This window comes from Phaethon aethereus (genome assembly GCF_964289735.1).
Source record: "Phaethon aethereus genome assembly, chromosome: 9".
Lineage (NCBI taxonomy): Eukaryota > Metazoa > Chordata > Aves > Phaethontiformes > Phaethontidae > Phaethon > Phaethon aethereus.
This window is the reverse complement of record NC_138585.1, coordinates 16,120,580-16,144,635: the sequence shown is the minus strand read 5'-3', so window position 1 is coordinate 16,144,635 and position 24,056 is coordinate 16,120,580. Positions and strand designations below refer to the sequence as shown.

At 47.3% G+C, this 24,056-nt stretch overlaps 1 protein-coding gene across 1 annotated transcript in view; it reads left to right on the top strand.

The window, feature by feature from the left end:
- Positions 1-22,581, top strand: part of IL1RAP (interleukin 1 receptor accessory protein) — a gene marked incomplete at both ends in the record, with an annotated part of 49,281 nt that extends 26,700 nt beyond the window's left edge. Inside the window, 9 exons of the mRNA XM_082003460.1 lie at positions 2,525-2,810; positions 3,570-3,762; positions 5,535-5,700; positions 6,660-6,731; positions 7,738-7,867; positions 8,899-9,047; positions 11,367-11,516; positions 12,474-12,617; positions 21,857-22,581. Coding sequence (XP_081859586.1) covers positions 2,525-2,810; positions 3,570-3,762; positions 5,535-5,700; positions 6,660-6,731; positions 7,738-7,867; positions 8,899-9,047; positions 11,367-11,516; positions 12,474-12,617; positions 21,857-22,581 — 2,015 coding nt within the window. The remainder of the gene's footprint in view (positions 1-2,524; positions 2,811-3,569; positions 3,763-5,534; positions 5,701-6,659; positions 6,732-7,737; positions 7,868-8,898; positions 9,048-11,366; positions 11,517-12,473; positions 12,618-21,856) is intronic.
- Between the last annotated feature and the right edge of the window lie 1,475 nt (positions 22,582-24,056).

Sequence of the window (24,056 nt, the reverse complement as noted above, 5' to 3'; positions counted from 1 at the left end):
GGGGATTACCCAGCTGTGAGACAAAATCTCCAGTTACAGCTGTTAGAGCAAAGAACAGTAACAGTTGCCTCTTCCCCAGCCAAGAAGACAAGGCCCATACGTTGCTTTTGAGTAATCTAGGAAGAAAAAAGAATAAAATAATTGTATTTATTTTCAATAACTCATTCGGGTAGAACACCTAAGTAGTTTTATAATGCTGATTTATGAGCTGTTGTAAAATGCAAGGACTGTTCATGATTGCAAATTTCATTGATCTTGACTCCAAGAATCTCAGTACCGTAATGTTTTATATAGTTTTCTTCCTCTCCAGTCCTGCCATTTGAAATAATAAGGACAACTTGCCTTTACGCAGCCCAAGAGGAGACAGCCAACTCAGGTGCCAGGAAGAGAACCCAGGTGTCCTGATTTACAGACCCAGGTCTGCTCCTTTCCCAGGGAAAGCCTTTCTTTATAAAAACAAATGCCCCCCTGCCTAAGTAATCAGTGCTTTATCATGCAATTAGCAGGCAGTCTCTGGCAGGCTCGTTTGTCTCATTTCCCACTCTATGGAAACTTAACTGTGCCTAATCCAGTATCTTGACCCCACCAGCATGAAGCAGTGTACTGGTTCCGGCTGGCCTTGCCCATGGTGGTGACTGGTGGCTATGCACCTTCCTATGGTATAAGGCTTCCAGTAGTGGTTTGGCCTTTCAAAAGGAGCCTTGGTGCTGGCTGTGGTAGCGGCCGCGCTGGATGATGCTGTGCAGATTTGAAAGAAATATTTACATGTTCCATGAGATGATGACCGATGGCATTCTCCAGCTGTTTAGGTTTGGGGTTCCTGCTAGCAAATACTTACGCTCCTGGTAGCTTCACTGCCTCTTCCTCGCCCAATTCACTGTCTTCCTCCAGAAGTAGCACTCTGTCATACGGGTGTTTGGTGTGCCACGGGAGGAGCAGTGCAGTTTCCATTTGCATTTATGTGTAAACCCGCCAGAAAATGTTTCTATTCTTATTGGCCCAGATCCCTCCTCACTGTGACTAACCATTGCTGGGCCACAGAGTTAGTGTTGCTGCCTTAGAGTGCTGTGGGCCCATCTTCTTGGCTTTTCTTAATTAAGTAGGAAATTGGGGCTAAGCTACATCCCACAGCCTATTTAAGGAAGATGAAATGCCAGAAGTCCTGCTTTGGGCCTGTGATGTCAGTTCAGAAGGATCGGGCTCAAAGAGCATATTGTATTCTGTTTTTCCTCCGGGTCCGAGTTGTTCTAAAATCTGCAAACTGGAAGAGGCTTTGCAGCGTCGCCTCTGGTGTGCCTGCGATGTGCTGGGATGCTGCTCTCGGGGGCCGTTGCAGGCAGCACGCCCCTCCTGGTTTGACTCATTCTGGGCTCTCGGATGCCAGGCTGCCCTAGCTAACGCCTCCCAGCAGCTACAAGAGATGCACTGGGAAGCGTGCCGTGCCGTGCCGCGCCGCGCCTCGTCTGCGCGGGGAGATGCAGCGGCAGCAGCCTCTCCGTGCGCCTCAGCCGGCGCCGGCCGTGCGGGTTGCTCTGGGGTTTGCTGACACCCTGGGGCCGTGCTTTGCTTGCACAGAGGCCCTTCACTGGGCATCCTGATGGGTCGGAGGAACGGAGTGGAAAGGAGCTCTTGGAAGAAAAATAGGTTTTGACTGTGCTGTTTGTCATGATACTACTCACTAATGACAAGAATAAATAAATAATAATAAAAAAAAAATTAAAAAAATTTTAAAAATTTAACAAATTAAAAAAGAAAAAAGCATTTTCTTATGCTGCCCAGTTTCTCTCTCACTCTGTCTCTGCAGTGAGCCGCGGGGAGCCTATTGAACTGAGCTCGGGGATCCCCAGGAGACCCTGCTGCCGCCTCCTGCATGCTGTCTCTTCTGCCCCTCAGCCTCCCTTTCCAAACGACTCTATAAACAGCTGCTACATGTCACTTGTACTCTTTGTGTTATCATAGCATGCGCAGGCGTTGCATAAATCCATCACAGGAAGGACAGTCCGTGTTCCCAGAACCCACAGTCCAGCTGCTTCTGGCAGGGGCCATGGCCTGTCGCTCTAAAGGAGGGTTGGTGTTTGCAGTGTAACTGGTTTTTTGTCCCTCTTCTTCCAACACCTCTATTTCCGTCCTCGCTATCACTGTGCATGGATGCACGCACACCTCTAGCATTGTTTTCATCCAAATTTTATCTTCCCACGCTGTTTTTTTTAAATGGTTGCATTTTCTTGGAACTCTGTAGGAAGCCTGGTGTTATACAGGAATATCCTATCCTATCATATTGTCCTGATGGGGGGTAAATAGCTTGGAAGGAGGTGTACAAATGAAGTAGAGGTTTGCAGGGTCTCTGGAAATGAACAGTATTCTTGCTCTGCTTTATAAAAACCAAGCTTGCTTCCGCTGACACCACTATATTTTTGCCTCTGATTTTAATGGGGACAGGACCAAGGGCTGTGGGGAACATGGGCAGAACTGTTTTTCTCCTGCGGATTTGCAAGCTAAGGTCCCTTATTCTTCCTGGTTGCAGAACGTTGCGATGACTGGGGCGTGGACACCATGAAGCAGATCCAGATTTATGATGGGGAACCTGCCAAGATCAAATGCCCACTTTTCGAGACCTTCTTGAAGTACAACTACAGCACAGCACATTCTGCTGGCTTAACCCTGATCTGGTACCGGATCGGGCAGGACCGGGAACTGGAGGAGCCCATTAATTTTCGTCTCCCAGACAATCACATCAGTAAGGAGAAAGACACCCTTTGGTTTTGGCCTGCTCTTCTCAACGACACTGGGAATTACACATGCATGCTCAGGTAGGTTGTGTGGTGCAGCTTCTGTATGTCTTCAGCATAATCGAAAGACTTTCATGGAATTGGGAAAACTATGCTGTTAGCACCAGATCTTTCTGTAGGGAGAAGACCATTTACATAAGCATTAATGGGAAAAGAATGTTACAATTATAAGACCGCTCAGTGCTGAACCAATTTACATTGTAATAATGCTCAGAGCCTTGCAAACATTAATGAACATGCCTCTCCTTTCGAGCTGCAAGTGTCCATGAAAATATTATTGCTGAGCCCATGGCAAAATCCACAGGCACTCACCATTAAGAAGTGATCTGTATGTCTAGAGTAAAAATAGCTTCAGATGGAGGGGTAATGTTTTGCCTGCATGCTAATTTGGCAAGGATTCATGAGATTCAGACTTCTAGGAAATTAAAAGTGTCTCTAAGTGTGGTACAAAATGAACATAGCATCTGCTATGCACTGAGCATAAGAGCTCTTTTTGATCTTCCTCACGTTTTCTCTGGTTCGTCGTGTCTTTGACCCTATTATCTGCTTTACCAGCAGGGGAGTGGATATTGCTTGTTAGTCATCTTTATAGGCTTTTCTGAGCTAGTGTGGCCATCTCTGATGGTGGTGTCTTTCCCACATATAAATGAGTCAACTAAGGCTGTATATACCTCATCAGCGCTATGATGCTCATTATTGCAGATGTGATTTTTATTTCATTCCACTGCTATAGAAGCAAACAAGTTTCAACTAATCGGCCCTATTCTCCTCTCTCCTTAGAAATACAACTTACTGCAGCAAAGTTGCATTTCCCTTGGAAGTTGTTCCAAAAGACCAACACTCTTGTGTGAGCCACTCAATAAAACCCACTGAGGAGATGTTCTACTTGGAGCATAACAATGAGAAGATCATATGTCCAGATATTGATGGGTTTTACCCTGCGAGTGTAACACCAACTGTCAAGTGGTACTTTGTAAGAAGAACTTTTGTCTTATCTGGGTGGTGGGGGAATGCAGTGTTGTATCTGAAAAAGCGATGGTTGTCATGAGAATCATGGAGCTACGTTTCAGTGTCTCTCCAGTGATGAAGCTGTTAATGCAGCTTTACTAATTTTAAGAGCTTTTTTTCCTTTGAGTTCAAGGGTAAAACTGCCCATGGAGGAATTTGAATAATTGAGAGCTAACGCTGTAATTTTTTTGACCAGCGTGTGCAGGAAGAGAATACTGTAATAGGGATTTAGGAACCTCAGTTCAGCTGCTGACAGTATACCTGACCTTCTGTGTAAGCAAGGCACTGTCCCCATAACGGAAACTGTGATTCATATTTCCTCTTCTGTAAAAAAAAAAAAAAAGGACCAACCAAACGAAAAAAACCCCAAAACACCAAACGAAAAAAACCCCAAAACACCAAATGAAAAAAACCCCAAAACACCAAACGAAAAAAAAACCCAAACAAAAAACCCACCTGCTAATGAAAATAGCTTCCTTTCCAAAATCTTCTGAGGTCAGGAAATGAAGTTGTACATCGGGCCTCTGCAAGGACTGTGGGTGCCCTCTTTGACACAATCCATCAAACCTTTTCTGAAGATGGAGACATCCCTACCCCACCCTCCATACTGCTCTGATAATTAGGCTGTTTCCAGCTATCCTCTGGCTCTTGCCTACAGCATTACTGCTCAGTATTATTAAATTTTGACCTCAGTGTTTTTCTCTAGATGGATGCCTTTAGTCAAGAGAATAAGAACTCTCAGCGGATCTGCAGCCAGAGGGTTATGGGACTAAATCCTGTAACTTCTTATAAAGCGCTTTTGCATTTCTAGATAGGAAAAAACCACCCTCTAAAACCCTTTGGGAAAAACTTGCTTTTTTATCCAAGAGGATCAGTTTCACTCCGGTAGTTGAAATACTTTACTTGTACCATTCATTGATATTCAAATCTCAAAATCAATTAGCAGAATGAAACAAAAAGCCCCATGGAAGTAATTTTTCAGGCAGCAAGTCATCCCATGCCTAGTAAAAATCATTAAAAATGGTATATGACCCCTGTCTTAAACTGCCCCATTAGAATGTATCTGATTTGGAAATGTACCATTCGGAAATAATCTCTTAGAAAATATGCACATCTTTGGGTTTTATGACAATCAAGAAGTCATCTGCATAACCCCTTTCTGAAAAGGGATCTCTAGCTTGGTACTTGGCAGAGGTTTCCTGCCTCGCCTGACAGAAAGAGAAGAATTATTAAGGTTTCTGTACTACAGATTCTCATTTGCCAGTTGCCAATTTTGGGGCCTCATCCTCAGCTGAAGTCAGTCAGGGTAGCTTGATTAGTCCCGAAAGATTTAGACAACGGTGACATCAAAGGGGGATATGTCCTTTAGTCTTGGTATCCATTCATGAATACATCATCATTTTCTTCCTGTCTCTCTCTACTTTCACTCTTTGCTCTGCTGAGGTGCTCACCTTGATTGCAAATGTACTTCTGGATCAGAGATGTCTCTTTTATAAAATTGTCTGTATTTAAGGCGGGATAAATCTATTAGGGTCATCTGCTTCATCACCTCATTTTCAAGGTGAATGTACCAATTTGTATTCCAACGTGCTCAAAGTTCATGGTATTTAGGTCTGACCTACATCACAATTCCAAGTATTATATTCATAGTTTAAAAACAGATCTCTGTAGTAGCATTTAAACCAATATCTTTACTTTAGAATCCAGTAGCTCAAGTGTTTTTCTGCCTAACTCCAGAACTGCAACTTGGTGGATGGCTTCTATGAGCGATACCCTCAAGGGCCCAGGCTTGTCATCGGCATCGTCCGCAGTGCATATAAAGGAAATTACACTTGTATTGTGACATTCAAGTACCACGGAAGAACCTATACTCTCACCAGAACCATAATGATGAAGGTGGTGGGTAAGAATGACTTTAAAATGTGTAAAATGCAGGTGAATAACTGCAGAAATGGTGGAAACAGATAGAAGAGTCTGTCACAGGATCCATTTGTGATTGTGCTCAATCTGCATTACCCAGCTTGACCCGATATATTTTTGCTTGCTGGGATCAGCCTCCTGTGGCTGCCCAGGACACGTTGCACTTGAGGTCCTACCCACCACCATATTACATGCCCCAAACAACACAGAAGGTGACCAGGCTTAGGCTGGTGAGGTACAGCCCGTGAGATGGCCAGGGGTACCCTCTGCTGGCGTGTGCCTGCATAACCCTGGCACTCTTGCTCATTTTTGTCTCCAGTGCCCTTTGCTCGTCATTACTCGTGGGATTGTCCCATTATGGCTAACTTGCCTCGGTCTTCTTGCAATCTCAAAGCCTTATGTGCTGAGGTTGAGACTGCTAAGGGGGCTCCAGTTACGCAGCCCAGTGCTTGGACAGGTCCAGCCCAGGCACAAGGGCTCAGCCTGCCTGGCAGGGAATTGCAGACAGAGCTTAAAAACCTAGTAAAAGAGTAGAGCACATGCTGAGTCCCATGGCAACTGCTGCTTCAAGAGCTGAATTAGATATTTGAGAGCAAGTGATGTTTGTATTTTGTTTTTTAGAAGCAGCAATAAAAAGAAACTGGTACAGGTTGTGTCTTGTGGGAGATGAGAGGGGTATGGAGCTCTTCTGATGCGAGAGGCCTAAAAACTTGTATCTAGACTTACCTAAATTTTGAGGAGCCTCAAAATCTGGGTGTGTCCCCGAGTTTGGGGACTAGATTACATTTCTCTTTGCGTGGAACTCTGCAGCGGGATTGTGTCACAGGTTAGACTGGGGCATGCGCAGTGGGGCATGAGGGCATCGTGAGCAAGGCTGCAAGGACCTCAGGTTCTCATGAAGTCTGGGTCCCCGCATGGGGCTCGCTCTCTTCTCGCCCGCAGGGTCTCCAAACAAGGCCTTGCCACCACAGTTCACCTCTCCAAATGAGAAAGTTGTCTACGAACTGGAAGCAGGTAAATGGCAACGCGTGCTGCCTGCCGGGATGGGGAGACGCAGCCACGCTGAGAAGCTCTCCCCGTCCGCCGCGTCCCTGGCGCTTTCCCTCACAGAGCACACGAGCTGCCGCGAGTTGCCTGGCAGGCAGCGTGGGGTGCCAGTTCTCAACGCCAGAATAGGAGAGCACAGCTTTCAAAGTTTATTTTTGCAAGCACAAGTAAAGATGGATATTGAGGCGCAGAGATGTGGGACCATAGGTGCAGATGCAGACGAAATGGGGACCCTCAGCTAAAGAAAATCCTGTAGGACCTTGTCTCGGCCCTGTCCCTGGCTGTGGTTTCCTCCAACCCTCCCTTATTCAGCCCATCAGTGGCTTCAGTCTTCTGGCAACTTCTTGCTTATCTCCTCTCCCTTTTTGGCTGATTACTTCCTAATTAATGACAGCTCTGCTTTTGCTGGCCTCACAGCATTGTGTAACAGGGTACCACACCCCTTCCCCCACCCCGTCTGTTTAGACTGATAGTTCTTTGGAGCAATTCCCTGTACTGAATGGATCATGTTCCATCACATTGCTCTGATAGATGCCGTGCCAATGACAAAAATTAGCAGCAAAGTCTTCACTTTAAAGCAGAGCTTTTTTGGCTCAGAAGGCCAGACTTCTTCCATAGACACTCTATCAGCTAAAATCACTTACGGGCTGATCACAAAGATGTTCACATTCCCAAGCCTGTTCTTGAGGGAAAGTTAAATGCCTGAACAAGTGGTCCCACACCAAAATGCTTTTGTGGAGCTGCATCTTTCGCTTTATGGCATCTGTGCCCTCTGTAGTGGGGCTGATTAATACCTCCTGGCTTTCCAAGGAAGTAGTTGGCATGGAGCTTCTCCCTCTGGGTAGGCCACTTGGTGCAGTCAAGGAATTTGTAACGCATTTGAGGAGGGAGGATATTTTTTCCTACGTATTTGTCTGTCATAAATCAACATGTCCGTGATGTCACCGCTTGCACCGTGATCCTTTCTTCCCAGGAAATGACCTTGTTCTGTCCTGTGAGGTCTTCTTCACTTTTCTGAAGGACTCCCGGACTGAGGTGTGGTGGACCATAGATGGGAAAAACACAGATGACATCATGGACCCCAAGATAAAAGTCACACAAAGGTAACATAGCGATGTGAACCTTCATTTGTATCTGAGCCTCTCTTGGGTCCTGCAGAGGCGTGTGGGTACAGACATGTGATAGTCCCATTTTCCCTTGCAAGTGAGTGTGGAGTCCCCCACTTCCCTGATGAGCTCCAGGGAGGAGCCCTCCAGATCTGGACAGTGTCTCATCTTTGTTGTGCTTTAACATTTAATCCCAAATCCAAAACATAGCCTCGTACACGTTAACCATACTAGGTTCTATGAAGAAAATTAACTCTATCCCAGCTGAAACCAGGGCAGTATTACTGAAGAATTTGAGGGAGCTTTGTTTACCAGTTCACATCATCACTTGTTCAGGTCCTGGTAGTGGTGCCAACAGCTGGTGCTATTGTGGGACTTCTGAAACAGGAGCAGACACAATTTTATTTGGAGGAATGTTCTCAAATAGTATAAGTAATAAAAAAGTTTCAAAAAACAGGCTGAAAGCAAAAAAGTAGTATTATACATAGTATTGATTAGGAGGAACATCAATTCAGTTACATAAAGAAGCCAAATGAGGTTCAGAGTCCCGTTTGCTGGGTGCTGAATTGCCCGTGGAAGGCAGTCGCTGCCCCAACCGGTTTGCAAACCTATGTAGAAAAAGGAAAGGCAAAAGGAGATGCTATTATCCCCATTTTGCAGATGATCAGTTCAGGCAGAGAGACAAAGTGACTCATCCAGGATTGCACAGGGAATGTGATGTGGGCTCTGAACCCTGAGTTCATGAGATCTTGTTGCTTTGTAGGCCAGAACTTCTTTTATCTCTGAAATACAATGTGACACAGCTGCAATGAGAAAACTATGAGTGGCAAAATAAATATTAAGGAAAATCAGATAAAGGAGTAGCTGCAGCTGTATTAAAATCTGAAGTGTGTATCAATTTATAAATATCAGTTTAGGTGTTTTGTTTTTTTTAAAGAAAGAGTCAGGTTATGTCAGGGAAAGGAGTATTTGTCACTAAGAACTTGCTGTAGTTTCACATATGTAATGCTCTGGTTTTTCTCTTACAGTGAAATTACTAGAGATTTTGAAGACAAAACTGTCATAAGGACTCTAACAGTTGCAAAAGCCACACCAGAGGACTTGAAACGGAATTATACTTGCTATGCTAGAAATGCCAAAGGCGAGGACCATAGCCAGGCCATAGTGCGCATAAAAGGTAAAATACTTGCCGAGCCTGGGTGTGAAATGAGGCATGCTCAGAGAGGGCTGTGGGTCCTGCCTTGAGCCTTGCCCTGCAAAACAGTAGGGGAGCAAATAATTCCATCGGGCCTTTTTCCCCAACACATGCTGTTCTGGATGCGCTGCTGTATTATTGCTGTCACACTGCACCACTTCTTGAAGGCAGGGAGCGAAGGACATGTCACATACACCCTACCACAGTCAAGTTCTTGGGGAGAGAGGGCTGGATAGACCTGTTGTCCTTATCCCATCCATGTACCACAGCTGAAGCAGCTCTGAGGGGACAGGCTGCTCAAAATGATTTCAGGTTGCTTGATTGTGTGAGGGTTTTGCGTGATGCAACAGCTGCCAGTTGGCATCCTCCCGAAGGCAGTACTCATTGATATTGCTCAGAGAGTGAGACAGTCTAACCATGACGCTCTGTGGATTTACTCTTTGCTGTGATGATGCTGCAGTCTAGATACAGCCATCTCAGCATGGATGGTATGGAATGATCCAGCTCTGTTCAGTGTGGGGTTTTTTCCTACATCTATCTTTCATCAAAGATTTTGTTCCTGTTTCCCAGACCCACCTCTCGGTAATAAGAACTGAGCTTTCACTATAGGTATTTGAGGTTTCCTGATTAAGGTGGATACTTCTGCCTCCTTATCAACTTCATCTAGAGCTTCAACACTTGCTTGTTGTAGATTGGACCTCCCTTCTCCCATGAGGGATGCTGCCCTGCCTTGTGTAGCTCATGCCAGACACCTTCTTCCCCCTGCTCTGCCCTATTAGCATGGGGAGGCTCACAGAGTCTTTACTGAAACAGCTCTTCCTTCTTGGTACTTGACCTCCTTCCTTTTAGTCCCATTCCTTTGAGACAAACCTTTTCTGGATCATTAGGAAGGAACAATAGACCAAACACACAACTGAGAAAGGCTGAAACCATCTGCCAGTGTTAATCCTACATACATAATTCTTCTGGGATGATGTTTGTACATTTAGCAGAAGCAAATCTAACATCTTCAGATTCTTTCTCTATACAGCAGTGCCTAAATGCAGTTTTCTAGTGGACTGATCTGTACTAGCCTCTCTCTTCCTCCCCCATCTGCTACTGGGCCATTGAGCGGGCTTGCTCTGAGCAGACCTGGTTACTCACCACCCCTCCTTTCTGCTCTGTTCCACAACAAAATCCAGGAACCATCCCCGACCACTGCTGGCAGAGCTTAAGCTAAGCTCACCGCAGACCATCCCACTGCACATAGGAACATCAAGCATGCCAGAACCTAACCCCTCAGCACTTGTCTTCCAGTTTTTAGCAAGTAGCTATATAAGTTGGCTCCAACTCTTTCATTACATTAGGTTATATATGTTTCCTGCTTTTTCTAGATGATTTCCCTCTCCTGCTCATGTACTTCTGCTGCTCATCACCTAATGAAAGTTGTTAAATTCCTTCCATTTTCTTTTTTGTAATTCAGTTTCCAAGATTTAATAAGTTTTATTAGAATTTGGTGATGTTTCCACTCACTGCTGTTCTCTTATTGTGCATTTTGCCAGTGTGCATGTCAGCTGCCACCTGAATTGCCATAAAAACGGAGTTGCCCAGGGATACAGTTAAAAGTGTTATTTTCTGTCCTTAATACAAAGAAGTAGCAGTGGTGTGACAGTCACTGTATGAGTTGGAGGGGTGCCTGTGATATTCTGGCTTGGTGTCCACAGGTTGTACTATTTGTTTGCAAGCATTTCAGCTTTTCTGTAATGAACTCGGATTCTTCTTTTGTGGTAGAAAACCATCAGGCCGTGGCTAGTTATATCCTTGCTGTCAGTCTGGGACACACACAGTTCTTGTGGCTTATCTGATGGGGAGGGAAAATGGTGGCCATTGCCCTTATTTTGCTGCAGGTGAGCTTTGGCTGGCTCTCCTAGAAGTAAGTGCTGTTGCGTTGCCCCAAGAGCTTGCATATGCTGCTGAGAAGTCACGTTCATGAGCTGGCTCTGGACTGTGCAGGTGGTTTCTGTCAATAGGTCATTCTACCATCTGGCTGCTCCCAGGGTCTTGCACAGGGGCAGGAGTCCAGCCTGTGCTTTGACTTGCTTTGCCAGCCCAACCAGACCTAGTAACCCAGAATGGGGACTCCATGGTGGCCATCCATCACAAGTCCTGCTGGAAAAGCCTTGGCTTGGCAACCTTCCTCTGAAGGACCAGGTTGGCTGTTCCTCTGTCGTCTTTGGCTGCATGTGACACAAGCTTGTTCCTGCTTAGCTGAAGGCCCAACCTGTTCTGTAAACCAGACCCCCTCTTTCTATTCAAACCCAGTTGTAGCACCGAAGTACACCGTGGAGCTGGCCTGTGGACTGGGGGCAACCATCCTGCTTGTTGTGGTGCTGATAGTCGTCTATCACGTTTATTGGCTTGAAATGGTCCTCTTCTATCGGGCTCATTTTGGAACAGATGAAACCATTCTAGGTAAGGAGTTAAAGGGCTTACATTTATTTTATCCTGCTGCAGGACAGACCCTTTGTTTTCATACAGGAATTTTCATATAAGCTATTTTTAACCCTCTTCACAGCATAATGAGATTTTGACCTTCTATTTCTATACCTGCACTCAATTGTGTGGGTTGTTGTAGAACAAGAGGGGTCAGGCTTGTGTCTGGGGAAAGAAGAGAGGAGTCCTTTGTATTCTCTGCAGAGGTGAAGCATGTATGTGTCAGGCTCCCTGGGGGACCGCCCTGCCAATGGCTAGCTGTTTCATCTGATCTAGGTGGTCAAGATAAGTCACCAAGTTTCAGTAAGTCCCTGGTTTCTCTGGTGACTATGTAAGGATTCACAAATCCAGGATGATTTGCTTTAAAATGTGGGAAGGCATCCAACAGGATGGATGTGTAAATCGCCCTTCTGTCCTCAGTTCTTCCACAGCTTCCCTGTGCTACTGTGGGAGTTCATCTCTTGGGATTCTGAGCTGAGATTTCTTCCTCTGTGGGATGAGGAGGGTGTTCGAGCCCTCGCAGCTTGCGGTGTGAACCTGCCAAGGGGGTGCGGAGGTTCTCAGAGGGTGTAGGCAGGATGCAAGTCTCTGTCTGGTGGGACTGCTCATGTGGATAGAGAGCAATGAGAGGAAGCAATGTCAGCGATGTCAAAAGACAAAAGGACCCTGGACAGAACGGGTTGGTCATCTTGCTGTCGTCTCGTGTCTTCAGCAACTCAGCAGTGTCTGGGTGCCTGCACATTCAGGCTGGGTAGCCAAAGAGGCAACGGTGCTGTCTTGTAACTATGGAAATTGATGTGTTTTAACCTGCGGTGCCTGGGCTCAAAGCGAGCCTTCATACCTGCTTTTCCTGTGAAGCAAGTCAAAGGCGCAGCATGTGCAGTATCACAAGTGTCTCTTCTGCCATTTGTGTTTCTCTGCGCTTCCAATGCTCAGACGGGAAGGAATACGATGTGTACGTGTCCTACGCACGCAATGCGGAGGAGGAGGAATTTGTGCTGCTGACACTGCGGGGAGTCTTGGAGAACGAGTTTGGGTACAAGCTGTGTATCTTCGACAGAGACAGCCTCCCTGGGGGAAGTGAGTATTTCATAGGGGACTGTGCTCCATGTGCATCCTCTGTTGTTCTTTGAGGTACTGATAATTTATAGGAACTGCCCTATCCAGATTAACTTTATCCTTTGTTTTTTCCCTATCTCCGTTAACAATCCCTTGTTGGTATCTTCTAATGTTTTTGCTTCACGTGACAATGTCACAGATGCTCCAGGCCACCAGAAAGGCTGCAGTGGGCAAATGGTGCTTGTTGGTCATTTCAGTTGGTCTCCCCAGGACTGATGTGCAGGAGTGATTGATCTATCAACATGAGGGAACTGGACCTTCATGCAAACACTCAGCTGCCTTAAAAAAAGGGGATAAAGCCAAGGCTAGAAAGAAGAGAGGCGGGGGGAATGTGATACTGGACCAGACGGGTACCTCACAGAGAGTAATGGTGAGTGCCTGTAAGGACCAGGAGTGTCTGCTTCAGAGAAGTGTGGAGAGCACTGTGCCAACATCAGTGAGAAGATAACATGGCCTCCCACTCACACTCATTAATTAGAGTGTCTGTGTCTAACATGGCATACAATTAAGTTGCTATGATTAAGACTACTTTGATGCAGGTAGTGAGACTCATCTCTTCATGAAGCTGTAGATTTTTTTCACAGTTTCAAGCTAAACCAGACAAGGTTCTGGACACAGCGTCTGCTGGAGGGATGCTGGGAGTCACCAAGAATGGAAGTTTATGAAACTCCCCAGATACGTGTAGAGTCACAGGTGCCACAGCAAGGGCACAAATCTAGCCAACACTCTCAATTTCCAGTGTCCTGGAGGATGAGTTTGCTGTGTGATCCCTGATGCCTACTTAAAGTTCAAAGCCTGAACTTTTGCCAGTGCAGACCACCCCACTTTGAATTCGTGTACTTTGGGGCAGGACCCCACTGATGACAGAACCTGTGCTGATAAAGTCCGTTGGGGTCCCTTTTGGGTAGGACATGAGGGACTGCTGGAGTCCCAGCCCAGCTGCAGCAGGGAAGCAGAATCAGTCTGGGATCTTTTATCTTTATCTCCTAGATTGTTGGCAGGACACAGGACCTCCAGGTTTGAGGTCAAATAAATATGTGTACCTCAGGGGAGAGGGAGACAGCTGTGATCCTGATTCTGTTCCTTATAGAGAGAGCTGGATGACATGGTAGGGTACCCTCTAGGCTCTATTTGCTTGGTGCCAGCCCCTGAGCTGTTCTCACCAGTTGTTCCTCAAGACGTACATCTCCCTCCCGTTCGCTCCACCACTTCTTGACATCCTTCCCCTTTCTCTATGGAGGGTCTCTTTTTCTCTTCCCAGTGCAGGTCTCCTGGGTTCCCTGCCATTCGCCCTCACCCCCGGAGCGCTCCCATCCCTGCTCACCGTGGCAGTCGCTGCCAGCCTCGATCCAGCGTCAGCCCTCCAGAGCACTGCTGCGGTGGCTTCTCATTGCGCTGCCATCTGCAACACTGCTGGGGCTTCCCCATCGCTTCTTAGCTGGGATTTGACTAATCTTCTTCTTGGGGAAGATGGCAGGCCAGGAAGTAGCTTTTGGCAGCTGGTGTCATGCCTCCAGAGTGTGCATCTGTGTCACCGGTAGAGAGTTATGTTGTCCTTGATGAAGAAACAGTAGGAGATGGATTATCCTGTGAGTTTGCTGACAGGAACTAATCAAATGTGCTTGACAGCTAAATGAAGTTGCCTGTCAGAATTATTTTATTCTCTGTTGTATTTTCTGAGCAGTCCAGAGCATTCCCTTGTTGATTAATGTGGGAGATCCTGCAGCAGAGAGTGCAAGCACCAGGATTCACACTTACGAGGAATTTTCACATTAATTACAGGGAGGTGCCTAAGGACAGCCTACCTGCAGATGTTAGAAAATCAAAGAGGACCCACAGTAACCACAACATGTCTCCAGCTCAAAGGGTGTCACTTTTGGGACACTTCATTAAAAGTCATCAGGGCAGTTTACTTGTCACTTTTAGAAACACAAATCTGCTTTCATTGATGACAGCAACAGGAACAGCTGGATGAGTAACAGCAGTTAGGATGGTAGTATTTCCAAAGCAAATTAACCCGTGAGGACACTCGGGGAGGGTGTGTATACTTACTGTGCTTGTTTGGTGTAGGGAAACTGAGGCAAGAGGAGTGAAGGGATTACCCGGAGTCATTCTGGACTTCTGCCAGAGGAGGGTGTAAGTGTAGGCATTTGGGCTTCCCGACGCCTCTTCAGGCTGAGACTTTTCCTTCAGGTCATGTGTTGTACAGTTGCCAATTTTTCTGCTTTGCTCCAGAGAGCCTCTTCCAATCTCACTAGAAGGAAGCTAACAAGCCTACCAGAGCAGCTCTCTTGGCCACATGGCATCCTCATAGCATTGAGTGGTGTCACTGCCATGTAGTACGGTGTCTTTTAGATGTAGCTACCTCAGGCATCTTTGCGTAGCATGGGGAGGAAGAAACACATCTGCAGGCAGCCTGTGGATGGGAGTAGATGATGTCACTGTATGGGGTGGTAGGTGCCAGCATGGTGTAGCAAGCCCTACCTGGAATCGCTTGCAGGATTGGGAAGCACCAGCGTAGCCTCTAGAGGGGACCTCCAAGCAATTTTATTGTCCCCTTCAAGAGACACCTGGTGTCACACTAGCAGTTCAGCAGCATGTTCTTGGCCATCACTAACCACCTCAATGTTTCTTTCTCCCAGTTGTCACAGATGAAACCCTGAGCTTCATCCAGAAAAGCCGACATCTGCTTGTTGTCCTGAGCCCCAACTACGTCTTGCAGGGGACACAGGCCCTGCTGGAGCTCAAGGCTGGTCTAGAGAATATGGCCTCCAAGGGCAACATCAAAGTCAGTCTAGTGCAGTACAAGGCCATCAAGAAGAGCAAAGTGAAGGAGCTGAAGCAGGCCAAGGCGGCCTTGACTATCATTAAATGGAAAGGCGAGAAATCCAAGTTCCCAAAAGGCAGGTTCTGGAAGCAGCTGCAGGTGGAAATGCCAGTGAAAAAAATTAGCAGGAGTTTGAGCCTTGATGCGCTTATACATATCCCTGAAAAATGTTTGTCACCATCAGAAAACAAAGCAAAACAAACCTCAGAAATCCACAGGTTAGACCAGGGAGTGGGAAGGAACTCAGGGTTTTTGCCATGAAGGACTGTGTCTCAAGCATTTCAGAGGACAGTCATGCCTCCCTGCAGCTTTTCTACTGCCCTGGCAGTAGAAGGACCAAAGATGCATACACCTCCTCGCTGCAAATGCATGTTCTTGTCATCAACCACACAAGCCCTGGGCTCAAGGTCTAAATTTGGGCTATCCGTGTGGGATGCAGCCAGCACCTTGTGATAGCATGGTGTTTGTATAGGCCAGTACTCCTAAATCCAGTTCCTATGGGACCTTTGTTAGCATCCAGGGCAGAGCTCCTTTCCTCTCCTAAGTGGCTTCACTCCTTCCTGGTCGTTGGTCCCTGTTGCGGAGGCTGGGGAGCAGTTTGAAAGGCTGGCTCCAGTTTAGAGCCTTTCATACGTGTCCCAGCTATATAGTCCTGATCACTGTGGAATCACAGATTTCTGCTTCAGTGTGGGGAGCATAGACTCTTGAGGCTCCTCATCTTTGCTCCCCACATTTCTGTAGGAGCAGGTGCATTCAGATAGTTTGGTAAATGTAAAATGGCTGTTACAAAAGCATTTTAAAAAAAAAAAAAGCTCTTGCTAGGTGATACTTGTGTTGTAGCATTTCTACTAATAAGCGGTCAGTCTCTGGGACTATGCATTCTCCTGAGCACATCCTTCAGGGCTGTAATGCTCGTAATCCAGGGGAAATCTCTCTTTAGTACAGGCATGGCCAAGAGGTGCTTCTTTGTAGAGTAAACTCAGGGATTTCACAAACACTGCAAGGAACCTGAATTTACTACTGAACCCACTTACTGTCTCTGTGCTGCTGGCTGGGGGAAAGCACATGCGAGTTGCCGCTGAGGCCTCTGGGATGATGCTGAGTGTATGTCCCACTCCCCAGGAGACCCCCAAAACTTATTTGAACTTATTAAAAATTACTGGCTTTGTCCAGCTGGATAAGACTGTGGGGACAGGCTGAGAGAGTTGGGGTGGTTTAGCCTGGAGAAGAGAAAGCTCTGGGGAGACCTTATTGCAGCCTGCCAGTACGGAAAGGGGATTAGGACAAGAAAGATGGGGACAGACTTTTTAGCAGGGCCTGTTGCAATAGGACAAGAAGTCATGGTTTTAAACTAAAGGAGGGTAGATTCAGACTAGATTTAAGGAAGAAATTTTTTATGATGAGGGTGGTGAAACACTGGCACAGGTTGCCCAGAGAGGTGGTAGATGCCCCATCCCTGGAAACATTCCAGGTCAGGTTGGACGGGGCTCTGAGCAACCTGATGTAGCTGGAGATGTCCCTGCTCACTGCAGGGGGGTTGGACAAGATGACGTTTAAAGGTCCCTTCCAACCCAAACTATTGTATGATTCCATGAAGACTCAGTGTTCTCTGCCTGGGTACGAACAACATTGCCATTCATAATTCAGGGCTCAGGTTTAAACCTGACTTTACAAAGCAAGTCTCCACCCATCTTGTTTTCAGCCCAGAGTTGCAGAACAGAGGAGGTATCTCAGCTTCTGCAACCTTTGCACAAAATGGAAATACAAAATACCACTGAGTACCAATCCTTGCTTCAATGAGAGGCAGCAGGCGTAGGAGAGGACCTGGTGTGTTAACCCCCAGCAGACAGGCTTTTCAGACTGAGGAGGGGAGTGTCCCTGCCCTTGTAGGACGGACCAAAGCACAGTGTGACCCTGATGTTGACTGGTACTGTTGTTCACAATGTTTTCACGTAAAACTACAAGCTCTGGGGGTGTCTCCGTACTCCTGTAGCTCCTAATGCGAGGGCCTGCCTGCTTAATTGTGGAATTCAGTATTACGCACACTAAGTGCATGCTTATTTTTTGTTGGTAATGGTTGAGTATCCTGAGTCACTTCTGACTCATACTTTCGCTCTGTTGGTGTCCAGCGGGCAAAGCATAGCCATTCATAATGGCATTAAAAAAGCACTACGATTTGGAGTCTATGCACTGTTCACCCAGCTGAGCAGGGAGGTTTGAGGGCGTCCCACTAAACAGCCCAGCCTTAAAGGAGTGGGGCTGAATCCTGGCGTCGGCAAAGCCGCTTGCTCTTAGCATCTTATGATTAATGTTATTCCAGGGCTGTGGGGAGCCACAGCCACCCATGCCGTTGGGCAGGTACTGTACAAACATGGAACAAATAGAGCTTCTTTCTCACCTTCTTCATCCTGCCCCGCAAGTTAGCTTTGCTTTAAGCAGGTAGAATTGCAATCAGCTTCACTGAAGGCAGTGGAGCTCCTCATCTGCTCAGAGGGGCTTAAAAGCTTTGCTGTTATGAGCTTTTCTACCGTGGCTGTCTGTGGACGGGCAGAGCTGCTTCCCACACTCCAGCAAACTTCATTTGTTTGAGATAGCACCCAAAACCATGCTCAGCTTTGTGAAGCCATTGCAACCATGTCATTTTGCCCAGCTTCACCTTTTTGTTTGTGCTTTCAGCATCCCTGTAATCGGCTGCCAGATCTGCAGGCAGAGGGAAGGCCCTGAGGCCAAAGCAGAACTGTGTTAGATTCCAATTTAATGTAAAAAAATTGACTTAAAAATAGGCATAAATTCAAGTAGCATCGCAGACCTCCCCACATCACATCTCACTTTTGGCTGAGGTACCAAAAGGACTTCTGCTGATGTTTTAGTTTGTCTGATTATTTTTGGAAGTTAAATCCACCTCATGTATTTTTCTGATTTTATTCAAAGAGTTTTCCAAATGAACAGTGGATCAGGACTTTCTCTGGCCCACATTGCAGTGGCCCTTGGTGCCACTGCAGCCTCAGAACAGGATTACTGAGAGACAGCAGCAGAGCACCCGCAAGGCAGAAAGTGTGATGGTCTGAAGGGGGGCCAAGAGGTCCAAGGGGAGCAGCATGGAAGGAATATGGCTGGAGCGGGCTCTGCTCCCTCAGGAGCTTTACCACTGGCTTTGCTGGGAGCTGTCAGGCCAGGAGTAAACCCCAGTCACAGCTGTAATGCAGATCTGCAAAGCGCCTCAGATGTGCCTGCCATTTCGTCCTCTGCCACATGTGGTTTCCATTATGGGATTCTGTCACAGCATCTGTCTAGTTCAGTTGATTCATTTGAGTTTCTGTGCTCTAACCTAACATTTATCAATATGCAGCTCATAGAAAATTCCTCATTGTTATTTCATGGGGAAACAGCGTGGCACAAATTGGAAAAAAATTTCCCCGCCCCCGTGCCATTTTGATGATGTACAGCTGTTCCAGAGTTTTCTGTTCTCTTTTCTGTATGTTTTTGCCTTTGTGTTATTTGGTCTGTGATGTGTCAGTATTATTTTGGTTTGCTTTTCAATAAAACATTTTCACTTTTGCATTTCAGTCCTTGTTCATTTCTCATAAGTATCATTTTCCTCCCCATTACGTCTGCAAAAGGCCATTAAAGAAATTACTGTGTCCAAACATCACGATCATCTGGGGACACCTCCGTAGAGGGGGACATTTTCCTGGCTGTTTCACAGTGTGCCTGCAGAGACCTGAGGCACCACCACTGCTACCAGGGCCATGCAAGCAGAAACGCAGCGACACGCAGCATTCAAATGTCACCCAGCAGTGAACATACACACACAGAAAGTCTCTGACCCGAAGCGTTCTTGCTCAGCAATCACGAGACAGAAAGATGGGAAAGAAACACCATCCCTTTGCTTGAGAGGACAAGCCAGAGTGTTGAACACAAATCCTGGAAATCTGCCCTAACCACAAAAATCAAACTCACTCTTAGGCTGCTTTGCCCGCCGCCTTCCAGGTAGTTGGCTGGAAGAGGTTCATTCAACTTCATATTTTCTCATCCAAGCCACTTTTGTTGAGATGGGACAAGTGTGTGGCTCTTACAGTCCTCTGTTCCGTCTCGGGGGTTCATCAGGGGAGACACAAGTAAACCAGCAAAAATACGCAGTGTCCTTTGTACCCATGTAGTAAAGATGGAAGTTTTTAAGTATGACAGCTACCCAAGAGTATTGAATTCCCAGCTCAGCTGGTACCCAGACCCCCACAGCATTATTGCTGCCTGGCCCAGCCTGTGCTGTTGGTGTCGCTGGGAGGAACCATCCTGCCTGCACACTGAAGTGGCCACTCAGGACTTTTTGTGAACTGGGATTATTGCAAATTGAACATCCCAAGGTATCCCTGTCAACCAAGTCTAAATGCATCCCATTCTCCAAAATAAAATCTATCTTTGGGAATTTGAGCATTTTCCCTGCCAAAAAAATGTCAAGTCTTAAAAAAGTGTTGCAAATTCAGAATTGATAAAAGAAAGCCATCACTGTCAGCTCAATCAAAACATTAAAGTTAAGCAGTGTTGGAATCATTCACATTAATTGAACCGGTGCTTTTTGAGCAGGCAGGTAGAATAGGTGACCTCCCAGGGGCTGCTCCTGCCTGTGTTTCACTGTGGTTCTGTGATTCCAGTTTCAAAAAGAAAGACCTTTCAAACAGCAAAGGAGCTTTTTCTTTCACAAAATGTTGAAGCTTGGCTGATTTCAAAATAAATCTCAATCAGTTATAGAAAGGTTTGAATGAGGTCTGGACTCAGTAAATTGAGAGATTGCTGTCAATTCTTTGTGCCTTTGAAATAGGGTGGTAAGAATGTTTCATGGCATTAAGTGACAATTCTAACGGAACAGACTTTATCATCTACTTTTGATTTCAATGACTCAATGTTTTCCTGTGTGTGTCAGGGGGGCAAATCCCCCCACCAAACCTTGTATGCAAGAAAAAAAACCTCCAAATAATTTGACTTAAATTCCAGTAGTATGCTAAAGAACTAAACGGTGCCTCAGTTTCTCCATTAGCATATTATTGTTCAGTCATTTTTCCTACCCCAAGTTCTTGGTCCCCAAATAATCTAGTGACAATGAGTTTTACAGCTAGTCATGTATCTTTGAAAAAAAGTATTGCTCTGTAGAGTATTAAAATAAGATGCATCCAGGGGCAACACGGTGCACCTTCTGCTGTGAGATAAGAGACAGCCAAGTGCCGGAAGAATAAGAGGCATTGCCATTGTAGGGAAGGAGCAGTATTTTTATTTATATAAAAATATAAATATATTCCAGGCAGGGAGGGAGGGGGGTCTCCAGACTGAGGAATCAAGGCAGTGTGAAAGGCAATGGAAGCAGCAGGTAGCTCCTCTCCCCAGAGCAGCTCTTTGCAAGACATTCCTACAAGGTTTTTCTCACTGAATGTGCAAGAGCTCTTAGGCCAGTGCTCCCTGTCCTGCTTGAACATCACCTTGTCCTCAGGCCCCCTCCCACCTCAGGCACCAACACTCAGTAAGTGGGTGTTTGCGTTTTTTTTTAAGTTTTTATTCTGTTAATCAGCTTGGGTTAATTTGCTAAGAGCCACAGCCCTACTAAGCCGCACCCTTTCACTGCTCGCCCATTAGCCATGACACCTTCAATATGCTTTCTGCATCCCAAGCCATAGAGAGAAGTCCAAGGACATCCTTCAAGTTTGCTGCTTTTCAGCGTTCGTAATAAAAGAGATGCTGCCCTTGCCTGGCACCATTCCAGTTAAGCATCTTGCTGAGCTTTACAAACTGCAATTAATCTCAAGAAATGCTTTGAAGGACGGTATTTTCACACACACACACACCCCCCCCATGGCTAGTGGAACTGATGCAGAGGTTTAAGGCTGACATTTTTGCTTTCGGTGTTCGGAGGCTGCCGTTTCTGGATGAGAGAGCATGAGAGGGAGGGAGGGAGGTGGGTTTCGGCCTCGGCGGTGCAAGGCGAGGCACAGTTACATGCTTGCTTCCCTTTGTTCCCCTGGTGCAAAGGGCTGCCAGAGCTGTGGGCAGGTGGTTCCCGAACAAGACCTGCCCTTTATCAAACACCCGCACTTCCCTGGGCAGCAGTGATGCCATGCAGGGCCGAAGTCAGAGTACAGTCCTGGCGTCATTTACAACTTCAGCCTTCTCAAAAACCCACTGCAAAGCGCAAATGCTTCTAATGCTCCTGCAGTCCCCGCGGGCAGGAGCATAGGCGAGCTGAAAGTCACGGGGTTTGCACCAGGTTTCCCTCTGTGGGAAGGGGAATCTGTGCAGGTATTGCCACCAAACAGCTTCCTTTGGCTTTTCTTTCCCCACTCCCTCCCCCTTGTGCACCCCAACTCCTCTGCCCTCGCGCTCTTAGATACCACCGAAGCCGTGTTTGACTTCATCCAGAGGAGCCGCAGGATGATCGTGGTCCTGAGTCCCGATTACCTGACGGAGAAGAGCATCAGCCTCCTGGAGTTCAAGCTGGGCATCATGTGCCAGAACGCCATCGCCACCAAGCTCATTGTGGTGGAGTACAGGCCGCTACAGTGCACCCACCCCAGCATCCTCCAGCTGAAGGAGTCTGTCTCCTTCGTCACCTGGAAGGGAGAGAAGTCTAAGCGCTCCGGCTCCCGGTTCTGGAAGGCATTGCGGCTCGCGTTGCCGCTGCACAGCCTGAGTGCCGGCACCGGCTGGAACGAGAGCTGCTCCTCCCAGTCGGACATCAGCCTGGACCCCGTCCAGAGGAGAAGGGGCCAGCTGAAAGGGCAGCCTGACCCACGGGGCGCCGTGGCAGGGACTCTTGCTCCCAGGGGGTCGGTCCTGGCCGCCGAGTCAAAGGCCACACACCGAGCCAAGCACTTCTTGACGTGCCGGTGTTGCGGGACCCATTGCAGTGGCAGCAGCAGACTCAAGCGCAAGCATCAGGCTGTGGCGGAGCCCAAGTGGGACACTCACCTCTGCAAGCCAGGCTCGGGCAGGCCCGCGGCGCAGGGGGTTCAGGGCAGAAGTCGGCCCGAGCCCCTGACGGCACAGGCCCCGGCTCTCGCCCTCTGCCATTACAGCGACCTGTCGAACAACAACGACTTCTACGTACTCTAGCCAAGAGGCTGACGGCACCGCAGGTGCTGGGCCGGCAAAAGAAACTCGCCGCAGCCTCAGCTAAGATATTTTCATGATATGGCAGGCTGACGCACTGTCATTCACTGTCAAGTCCCAGGCCAGAGCAGGGGACTGCGGCGATATCACTGGTGCTGGTGACCTGAGCCAGGGACCTGCAGCCACAAACAGAGCAGCGGCTGGGGGCTGCCCGCCCGGGGCCTTCTCCTTAATTTAAATTGCCAAGTGGAGCTGACAATACATTTCTCCGGTGTTGCTTTTCCGCAGCTGTGGTTGTGTTTGCCACTGGGCAGATGCTGGGGTCGGGTGTGGGAGTGCAGGTCCCCGGCCGGGGGTCAGGAGGGAGGGAGGGGTGGGGGAGAAGCCCTGCTTCTGGCGGTAACCTCTGGAGAAGGGCGAGCCGGGCTGCATTTTGCTGCAAAGAATAAAAATTTGCTAATGAGGGCAATGGGACCCCCCGCCAGCGCAGGAGTGCGCTGTGCAGTACGGTGCATTATCCACTGTGGTTCATAAGAACTTGGTCAAAAGTTTTAAGACAAGTCCCTTCTCTCCAAATAAAACTGATTTCTTTAACCTGCTGTTGTTACAAGTGCCGTGGGAACTGGTAAATGCCGGAGCCTTGTTCACCAAGGAGGTGGTTTGCCCAAGCTGGCTGAGGTCCCCTCCTGTTCCCAGTGCTTCCAGTGTGCTCCTGGGCTCGGTGCCTCTCCTGGCTTCCCTGTGTGATGAATTTGTTCTGTCAGTTGTGTAGCCTTTCGCGCAGCAAGAAAGAAAAACATTACAAATCTAGGGAAATAAGATTTAAAAAATTCTCTGAGTAGTCAAAATGCTCAGGAGCAAGACCTAAAACACTCACAGAAAACCTCAGGCACTGAAGCTGAGGGGTCAAAACTCAACCACACATCATTAAATAACCAAAAGTGCCTTTGAACTGTCTCCCTGGGGCTGCTGTTTCATCAGTCCATTGAGCCAGCTGTCAGCAGCTTTTCCCACTCTTCATCTGCAATGAAAACTTCATTTGCCTCAGTCTGCTTTGTATAATGACTTCTCTCCTCACTGAGAAAGGGTGCTAATCTTGGGAGTCGGCCACTCGCCTTCAGCTGATGCTCAGCCATGCGAGACCAGGTAATATACTGCATTTGTTTTCTTTCCCTGAGACAAAAACAAGGTCTCCTTCCCCACTCTGGTCAGTCTGGTTGCTGCCTCTCAGGTTGGCAAGTAATTCTTTTTCTCTGCCTTGGAAATATGAACTGAGCCCTCAGGGTACAGGGTCTGTGGTCCCCAGGACATACCCTTATCTGATGTCCTCAGGTGCAGCCTTAGTGAAATTGCTGGAGCTGTGAGGAGCCCCCCTTCCCCAGTATTGCCCCCACTTTTTCCATCCTTTCTTTTGCAGATCAAGCACAGCTGATGGCTCTCCTGTTACAAGACTCTGTGAGCTGAATCCTAACAGCCCT